This window comes from Nestor notabilis, unplaced genomic scaffold (assembly GCF_000696875.1).
Source record: "Nestor notabilis isolate BGI_N333 unplaced genomic scaffold, ASM69687v1 scaffold16344, whole genome shotgun sequence".
NCBI lineage: Eukaryota > Metazoa > Chordata > Aves > Psittaciformes > Psittacidae > Nestor > Nestor notabilis.
In genome coordinates, this window is record NW_009926179.1 from 11,228 (window position 1) to 21,547 (window position 10,320).

General features: G+C 38.5%; 1 protein-coding gene across 1 annotated transcript in view; it reads left to right on the forward strand.

The window, feature by feature from the left end:
* Positions 1-991: 991 nt before the first annotated feature.
* The window catches only part of LOC104404880 (protein BEAN1-like), a gene marked incomplete at its 5' end in the record, with an annotated part of 16,069 nt that continues 6,740 nt past the window's right edge, over positions 992-10,320 (forward strand). The window contains 2 exons of the mRNA XM_010013415.1: positions 992-1,205; positions 3,730-3,874. Coding sequence (XP_010011717.1) covers positions 992-1,205; positions 3,730-3,874 — 359 coding nt within the window. The remainder of the gene's footprint in view (positions 1,206-3,729; positions 3,875-10,320) is intronic.

Genomic DNA, 10,320 nt, shown 5'->3' on the forward strand with positions numbered 1-10,320 from the left:
GCAGAACAAAAGCACACAGCCAGGTAGAGCTCAGCTCAGTCTGCAGTCACCTGGTGAAGCACAGGACGTACCTACTGCCCCACAACACTCTTTGAAGGCAAGGTCTGACTGCCCACACAGCTCCTTGCTTACACAGTATTAGGCCAAACCAGAGGGAGGATGAAACGAGAATCACTGCAGCAAACCTAACCTCTCCGTAAGGCAGGTAAGCCAGTTTGAATACTAGGGAAGCCTGGACTAAAGCACAGATGTGGCACCATATTGGGTTACTATTTAAACATAAGGAGGAGCCCAACAGGCAATAAATTAGGCTTATTTACTTTCAGGTTTTTAAGGAGTAAATTTTAAGTCTCATTAAGGTGGTTTTCTACTCTGACAATTTATGAGATGTTAAGGCCATACTGCCCAAGCTTCTGCTTAATAAAAAGCCATGCCTTACAAAAATCCCATGCCTCACTTAAGAATGAGTCTCTTCACCCCTCTGCTCCAAGTCAGTTTTTTGGGATGCTAACTCTTTCCACAAACGAAGGCATGCCCCTCTGTTTCACTCTTATCTGCAAAACCTTGGAGGCTTTTCACACTTCATAACAACACAGGTGGAACCCAAGTTCCAGGTGGAGCCCAAGTTCCAGGTGGAGCCCCAGTTTTGGAGTTTTCATGTTGCTCCTTGTGCATTTCAGTTCTTTCAGCATAATTATACAAAGAATCTTTCCAGGAATAAGTAATCAAAATTATGTAACATACATCAATTCCAGCAGGATACTTCCCAATAACAGGGAAACAATTGCTGAGTGACTCCCCCAGAGTCAGTTACTAACAGCTACAGAAAGCATTCTAGTAAATAGGTTATCCATAAAAGCATGAATTTATACAACTGATCTTTCTCAGGCTGTCTCTTAGGGTTTTGAAAGCCCTTAGTTTTGGCATCTGTATAACCACACTTTGTAAATGTCTTTCTTCATAACTGACATGTTCTTTCGCTTTCTGCTGTACAGAAGTCTTGAACCAGAGTGACTCAGATGATAGTGAATTCCCCAACTACAGTGATCACGGAAATGAAACCCATTTATTTTTTTCACCTATTCTGGTGGCTGGAGTTGTGATTGGAATTGTGCTGTTTCTGTCCTGTATTACAATCGTTGTTGGCGGTCTGCGAAAGGAAAGGCGGTTGAGACGCCAACGTCCAAGAACAGATGTTGTTTATGGTAAGATCGCTAGTTATAGCAAGGTAATGCATAACTTTATTAATAATCTGGTGCTACAGGCAACAAAAAGCATCTGGCTGCCATGCAAGGGATAAAAATATAATTAAAAAAATAGGATAAGTAGGTCAGGGGCAGCTTTGTAGTTTAATAGCATCTTTGTGCTGGCACTGAATTCACATAGTACAAGTTCCATGCAAGGCCAATGCCAACACCATTTCTTGAACAGCTTATTTTCCCTTGATAAGTATAGTATTTCTTCTCCATTGCTAGAACTCCTGACAAGTTTATTTTCATATCCCACTATAGCCTTGGTATAGCATATAATGTAATTTGCATTTGTTGGAAAGCCAAGAATGTTTCAATTTCCTACAAGCTACAGCAGTGACTGGGCAATTACTACTTCTCTGACCATAAGTTAGTAACTGGATATAAACAGAACAACAGGGCATCAGAATGTCATTACAACTGTCATCATCATTAAAGAGACTGGTTTTCTATCAAAAAAGTACCAATTGCTATCCCCCTGAATCCCCCCCAGTCCCGTCCCATCTTGTCCTGTACCACCACCACCTCCAAAACCCCTGGTACCTCAAAAGGATTTGGGAATAGGAAGGAGTTAATTATAGAATTCTATTTTTGGCCAATTTTACGTTTGCTGACCGGAAGTTAAAAGCTACTTTGTCAAGGAAATGACAGGATCTGATTTTTTCTATATTTAAGCAAAAAACAGTTATAAAAAGATATTCTAAGTCTTCAGCTAGTAAAAATTCAAAAGATAAATGGGTGGAGCAACAGCAGTTATGTCACCTGTGGTTAGGCTCCTATATCTGAAGGTTTTGTGCTTTGCATATTGTTGACATTTTTTCTTTATATAGAAAAAATGAGCTAAATAAAAAAGCATTGGCTCAAATCTTGATTTCACTAAGGTAAATCAAGTATCCACTGAAGTCAATCATTTAATTATTTGGACCAGTCTTTTTGTGTCTAAAAGAAACACATTTCCTAGGATCAGTTTGTCCACCTGGAGCTAGGAATAATTATTTTTAGCTTTTCCAGAAGCGTTCATCTAGATAAACGAATAACATCTTTGTTTTGGGAATAAACTTTAGACTCAAAAAGAAGTGAAATGCAAACTTCCATGGTAAAAAATGGGAAAAAAATATACAGAAAACTAATGTCTACTATTATTGTAACATCTATTTTTCCTGCTTTTCATTAGCTAAATTTGGAATTAAACAGTTAAACCCAAATTGGAATTACTGGGTTTTACCCATGAACAGGAATATTTTGGCATAATAAAATACCATTAAAATTCAATCATTACTAATTTCGGTCCCTTTAAAAACCCTGAAGCCAGGTAAAAACATAGGCAATTTTCAAACTACTCATTAGAAGTATCAATGCTAGAGAAATGGAAAAAGACAAGCATGGTGATATTTTCAGAGAAATTCAAAAGAATTATCTGAAACTAAATCGAGCCAGTCTACCCAAGTGAAAATTTCACATTAGCACAAGCTATCCTGATATCTCAGCACACTTCCATTGGCCAGCATGGAAGCAGTGGGAGTCACTGCAAAGTTGGCTTGCTTCACACATCAAGCCAAAGGAAAGCACAGTGCATGACAGACTGGATTAGTCCTCGTAAATTCCTCGAGAACACATTGGCAGAAATGAAAACTGACAGAAGGAGGAACAGGCAGTTCAAGTGAATCCTGTCCTCTACCCTCTGTTGAGAGAGACACTGCTACTTCAGTGTCACTTTAGAAGCTGGCCCTTCTCTCCAGCTAGTATTTTAATGTATCAAGTGAAAAGGAGAGATCACTTTATTTGGAAGACAATTGCAGGAGGTAGAGGAGCAGAGATTGCTGCATTTCCACACTTTGGGACACTGTTAGGGAAATTTACCCTGGAATGTTGAGCATTAGGCTAAATATGCTCTAAAACAGAAAACAGCACTCACTTCTTGGTTTTTGTGGCACTCTGAAGCTCTTGCATGGAAGCATTAAGGAAGGCCTGAAGCAGGCAGCAGGGTGGTTTTCTCTACTATTTTCCATGTTTTGCACTTTTTGTGTTTTTATTGAGAAAAGCTTTTTCTCAAGACACAGACCTACAATCAAACACATAGGCTTTCTGTTAAAAACCTGAAAGAATTGGCAAGGTTTCAATGTATGCAACTCCTGGGAGCTTCATCACTGCTGCTACTGTTTGAAGCTGTGTGCAGCAGAACCAATGCTCCTTTTCAACTTTTGAGGCACAAGAAAAGCTTTAGACACTTGCATCTTGTAGGGCAGCACTAAATATATAGTGCCATAGCTGAAACACCATGGTTTGTCTACAGATGATGCTAATTTGCTCTTAAAAGAGTAGAAATGTCCTGTGAAACCTGATTGTTCCAGAACACCAGTAATTCCTCTGCCTCTGGTGGATTTTATTTTCCGATTTGTGGCAGTGTTATGAACAGTGATACTGCCTCAGAGAAACCATAGAGGAAAAGAGCAGCAAGTATTGATTGCTTGTTTTCCAGCTCCAGATGGCTTCTCTTATGGTGGCTCTTTTGGAGAGCTGAGAGCCACCTGCATACAGGAGTATCCCCCAACTCTTGAGCTTGGTTCCAGTGTGGATACACGTCAACGTGTTGTCAACGTCATATATTCCGATTCACCTCCACGGTAAGCACTTTTCTAAGAATGACTGTTACAGTCTTGCATGTACAAAGCTTGTTAAAGAAGAAAATAAAACTGCTAGACCTATACCCACTACAAAAATGCAGGTCACACAAACTCCAAATACAGACCTACTTTGTTTAGTTTGAGTACAAGTTTTCCTCAGTAGACTGTATCTTTACTAAAGACGTGTACAGGCATTTCTCATTTAGTAACATTCGTATTAAAATTTATCATAATGATAGCATAATGAAACACACAAGTAAAATCATTTATTAACATATTTCCTTGAAGGAAATTATCTTACAAGTCAAAGTTTCACTTCCAAGAAAAAAAATACCTATTTTTTTCCAAGATCTTCCAGGTTACTTTTATTACCGACCTTGAGAATGTTCAGATCAGTTTCAGATCAGGGAAAAACAAAAAAAACAAACAACAAAAAAAAAAAAGGGGGGGGGGCAGGTGGGGAAGAAGTACAAGAAACCTTCCTATATTTTTCAGCAAGTCTGACTTCTCCACTTTCTTAGCCCCAGTATTCTGTCAGAAAGAGCAGGATTGAAGAAAACACACCTTTCTGACATACCTAGTAACTGTACTTAACCTTCTAATTTAGGATAGGGAGGAAATTGTTTGGGATTGTTCATCTTGTATCAGTCATCTGCAAAGGATGATAACTACCATTTTAGCTGTTTAACCCAAACCTGCTCTGGAGAGCCATAGTTGCCAGGATTGTAGTAGCATCTTCAGAGAAGAGCATCCTTCAAGTATCAGGCAGTTCTAATTGCCTGGGGAGGAAACATCGCTGTAAGAGTCTCTTTCCAAAGACACTTATTCCAGAAATTACATAGCAGCTCCTTCCACATTTGGGTGCCTGCATTCACACAACTCAAGAATGGCCATTGTGAGAGATAGGCACTGTACTTCAGGCCATCTCTATCCCTTTTGTATGGCTCCTGCACCTTGAGCTTAATAAACGAAGTAATTCAGTTACTCCCTCCAAAGAATCAACAGAAATTGTTTTAAACAGAACATCACTTCAGGCTTTCTGTAGTGCTGTATCTTACAAACACCAAATAATGGTTAAACAACCATAATGCGCCCCCCCCCCCCTTTTATTTTCTCTCTTTTATTCCTTTTAAGCACTCTGATTTGAGTTAAACCAATATATTCATAATACCAGCCCTTTCCTGACTGCTTGTATACATATGCAATATAGAGCAAGTCAGTAGTATTAACATACAATATGTAGATTTTTGCTTTTTCAATTCTATGCATGGTCTAGAAGCAACCCTTTATGTATTACAAAGTCAAACTATATAATAAATAGGCTTTTAGAGATGGTGTAAATATTTTAGCTTAAAGCTCACAGTGAAGTATTATTCTGAGCCTGGCATCTAAATTTGTAGAACTTCCTATAAATCCACTTAAAAATGTAGACTGTTTTTTGGACCCACACCCACAAGTCTTTACTAAGAAAAGCCTGCCAGCTGCGACCCAAGCAACAGCTAGAGGGGGTAGTCAGACACGTTTCTGAGAACAAGCTCTGAGAATTTCTTGAGCAGACAGGTCTCCTAAGATTAAACTATAGGTTGCTTCCATTTCCAGTTTGAAACAGAAACAAAGAAGGATTTTCCACCTCTGTGGAGTTCTCTGTTTGAAAGGAGATCTGTGAGTATTATAGGATAGCACTAGATCATCTGTGCTTCCCTGTAAATTCTCCAGCTTCTTCTGCAATAAGCCTGGCACAAGTCAACAATCTTGTGTCCTATCTTGTTCTAAGAAACTATTCTGGGCCCTCAGTACTAGGATCAGAGAGACATGAAGGTGTCCAACCACTGCTTCCTCAAGCGTCCTTGAGGGGCCCAAGATCCGATTTGGCATACACAAGCAAATACTTATCCCATTAATTGTAGTTCTGTGTCACAGGTCACATGTGCTATTTTCTCACTGCTACTCGAGATAAATATTTTAGAAAAAGTAGTTTGGACAAGTCATCAAAATCTTAATGTTTTATATCTTAGCGACACAACTTGAACAAAACTTCAGGAAAAGTAAAGCTTAGCAGATGGCTGAAAGCAAAGCCACATAGAGACACATTTAAACTTACAAATAATACATTATGAAGTCCATTGTAACTTTCTGTTCAGAAAAGCATTCATTGAAAAGTACTGTATGAATACACTGCATTATGTAAAAGCCTGAAAAATTTTGGCATAGCTACCTTTACACTCCCCACAATGGCATAACCTAAAGTGTATTTTTTCTAATTAGTAGAGCACAGAGATTATTTGGACTGATGGGTGCTAACAAGTAGGAAACTGACCGCCAGACATGGCCTTGAAGCAAAAACAAGACACGGTTGACCTTCTCTATTTAAAATATTAACTCACTGGGATCAATCTCGTTACATATGTTTTGAAGAGTATGTTTACTGAAATGTAGCACTGGCTGTTCCTCTTTCTAATTCATGCAGTGCAGGATGTCATTTGAAGCTAAACTAGCATGCCCAAAAGCTAATAATGCGACTGTAGCATGAACAGAACAGAAGTGAAGAGCAGCGAGGAAAGCAATTGCATTGGCAAAATAACATATTTGAAGTGAAAGAATTCAGTGAGTGAAAACTAGTGTTCTGCTGCCCCAAACAGACACCAAGGCATTAACTTCATTTAACCACCTGACTATAATACAGCCTGCAAAAGGCCACAGTATTACAACACTGTGTACCAGGTGCTAAGGAGCCAGGTGTTCTTGAGCGGACTGTTTTTGCTAAAATGATACCTTCTGAAATGATTTCAGAAGAAAGCACACTACCTCTGTTTGGCCAAGGGGGTGATTATAATCAGTGTTGAATATTTTCATTAGATTTTACAGCTGGGCTTTAAACCATGAAATGATTGGAAAAGGAAGTTTAGGGGAAGGCTGATGAAACAGAGTCAAAGTTAAGAGTACCCATTTCTATGGCCGAGAGCACCAACTGTTCAGGCCAGCCCAGTTGTGAGAGTCTTGACTCTCCAGTTGAAAGTCCAATACAAAACACTACTTATATAAAAACTTTAATTGGGAAAATAATTTCTGAAAAATGCTGTGAGATGTTAATAGTTTAACTGTATTGATATCTAAATTACAAATTTCATTTGAGGCTCAATTTGATTATGACCATAGACATTTCCACTAACCACTTTCTTACACTAGATTTAAAGGAATACCATGCATTGAGTTCTGACATTAGCCTGCCACAGTTGGAGGGTGGTTACAGAGAAGCCATTTGGTCAATTTGTCTTGACAGCCCAAAATATACAGTGCTTCTATCCATAAACATCCCTTTAGGATAACTAATGACTTCCTAATGAACCTCAGATCTGTGTTAGCATTTGTCAGATTGATTTTACATGAGGCGTAAAAAGGAAATATAAAAACAAAGTACAGTGGGCATGAAGAAGCACTTTCAAGATATTTGGGGTTTGTATTTGAGACCCTGTTTTTAACACGTACCTATAGTATATGTAGCAGTGCTGGAAGTTAATGTTTCAGTCTGTGTTATCAGAGATGGCAAAGTATTTGTTACTAAGAACTTCAGTCATCTGAGAAAGATGATCCAGGTGATATAGCAACAATTCTAAACCACATAATTCTTCTCCCCCCCAAATTAGGAAACCTGAATAAATTCAATGAGGACAAAATATAAGAACAATCTCCCTGCCACAGCTTAACTATCATCATAGTAAATATGACTGAAATAAATACTGGGAAGCCTGTAAATCCAGTGTTTGCCAATTTGTTCAACATTAACTGTGACGGTATGGGTAAAATCATCGAAGAAAAGAAAGAAGAGTATTATTTGGAATTATATGACAGGCAGCAGACCTTTAACCAAAAAAAGGCTTCTGGGGTTTGATCAAGATAGCTCTAGTTGTCATTTTACATATCCCAAACATGCTGTTGACACTGAGTGGATAATACCTTTATAGATAGAAATCAAGCTTGTGCTCATGTTCACTGTGCCTAGAGCTCACTGTAACACACACACTTATAGTGAGCTTTTCTATATCTTTTTATACATACATAATAAGAAAGCTATTTAAAAATAATTTGATCTTACATATTTTAAATGGCTTGAATTACAGTACCAATCAAGGACCAAGTAAATTAAAAACTATTGCATTTTCTTGATGAGAGTCTCTAAAATCCTAACATTAATGAGATTTGAGGTTCCCTGCACAAAAGGAATTTTATCAGCTTTTCACGTTTTGGGCAGAGGAAATGCATTTCACCCTACTCAACTGAGTGCTTTTTTACTCTTTAGTGATTGGATATTAATGGTATGTACAGAGCTTTAGGCAACCCAGGTTATCACGTTTTTCATCTGTGACTCATGACTGTCTAATATAGAACATCACTGAGGAATGACTCCTGAGCGAGATGGAGGGATTTAGCTTCAGGAATAGTTTTAATGGAAGCCACAAAAGCCCTCTCTATTTCACATTGAAATGCGTCCTGCAGGGCACAGTATGATAAAAACCTGTTAGTCACCCATTATCCTAGTATTCATATTAAAAATGTTGGGGGGGAACAGACTGCACAATTAAGTGTGCACACTCTACCTCATCTGCTCATCTTACCCAATCTATATAGTATCAATTCCATAGAAAATTGTGTAGTTTAGGTTTCATAATTCCAGTACTCTTAATACCCATGCTCAGTCTGCATTGTTTAAAGAGACAAATACATATAAAAATTAAAGTGGCAAAAGGAAATGTTCATGTCCTAAAGACAGGCCCTAATATCTCTCGAAATATGAAAACAAAAAAACCCCAAACAAACTACTTGAGGTACTTTCTAAGACATTTTTTCCCTCCCCCACTTCTGAGAATGCAAGTTAGCCATATCAGAGGGAAGAAGGCTTGTACAGCTTCCTAGATTTTCCTGAATGACAGAACTAGGCTTTCTGGAAAGTAACTTAAAAACTTGCTATGTTGTGCTGTATTCCTTTGCCTAAGGCCACTTTTCCTACAAGCATGCAGGGTCAGTAGTTTTTGGCACATTCCAATGACAGCTGGCAAAGCATGAGATGGTCTTTTGTGGTTAAGTCCATATTTCACTTCAACATCCCAAGATTTGCAGTCAATGAAGTAAAAAATACCACTGGAAATACGACAGTTAAATCCACTGAAAATCATGACGTGAGATAAAACTCTCACTTCTTCCAACTCCAAATTCTGAGCAGCTAGATCCCCAAAAGCCCTTCCCTTCACATCCTGGAGCTACTCCTAATTAATATTATGTATAGAAACAAGTTAATTGCTTGTTGATTAGTTAATTCCTCTCTGCTGTGAAGGGATTTTTACCTAAAATCCACATTTCACAGCCCATCTAGTAAGCACAGGTAGATTGTCTTAGTGCCTGAGATTAAGCCAGCCCTTGGAGAGGTCAGATTCCAACAAGTGTATCCAGACTGCTACTTCAGACATCTCTGGTGTTCTCCAAACAGAGCCCGTCCCTAGTGAGGTTCTCAGCTGATGACGCATCACCATCAAGTTCTGCCCACTCTATGGACAGGTTTTCCCTCACATTGTCTTCATCTTGCTATTTTCTACTACCAGATCATCCTTCAGGAAGCCATTTCAGTCAGAGGAACATAGGCTTGAAAGGATCTTACGCAGGTACCCAATCCCACCACTGCTGCTGCAAGTAATCATTTTTACCTATTCCATCACAGAGTTTGTAAAGATCTTTTGTCCCCATTATGCTTATTCCAGAATACCCACGGACAGACCTAATTCCTAATTATTATGGCAACCTTCTTATTTCCAGCTTAAATTTGTTTACAAATTTGTTTACAAAATTTGTCATTTTCTGACAGTTTCTTTTTGTGGCATTTCCATTCATCTTAAGTACCCGTATCTTGCTTTTTCCAAGCTTCTTGTATGTTAGTCAAAAATCTTGTCACACCTCAGCCTGCACATTGTGACGCTAAGGCACAAAGTTCTCTTCACTTTCTGTCATCAAAATATCTGCTGGGAGGCTGTCTCGTCTGACCAGTCTTTCTCTACACCTGTCCCAATTTCTCTCTAGAAGTGCAAACTATTGCTGTATATATATAAAAAAAAAAAAAAGCCAACATAAGCCTGCAACAGTGAAAGCAGAAAACCATGATGGGAGACACCAAGCACGTCGAACCAGAAATTTCTTGTGCCATGCAGAACAATCACAACTGAAAGCTGTTAAGCCACTGATAACAGCTTGATAACAGATAACATTGATAACAGAAAAAAGGAGTATTTTTCTCCCAATTTCCCAGTAGTTAGACTTTCTGTTGCATATTGCAGCTAGGATTTCCTTCACCTGCTCAGAATTCATTTCTAGAATAATTAAAGCAAAGCTCTTTCTAGGAATATGATTCTAAAACATGTCACATGACAAACTCAAGTATCAGCAGGTGCCAAGCATTCCTG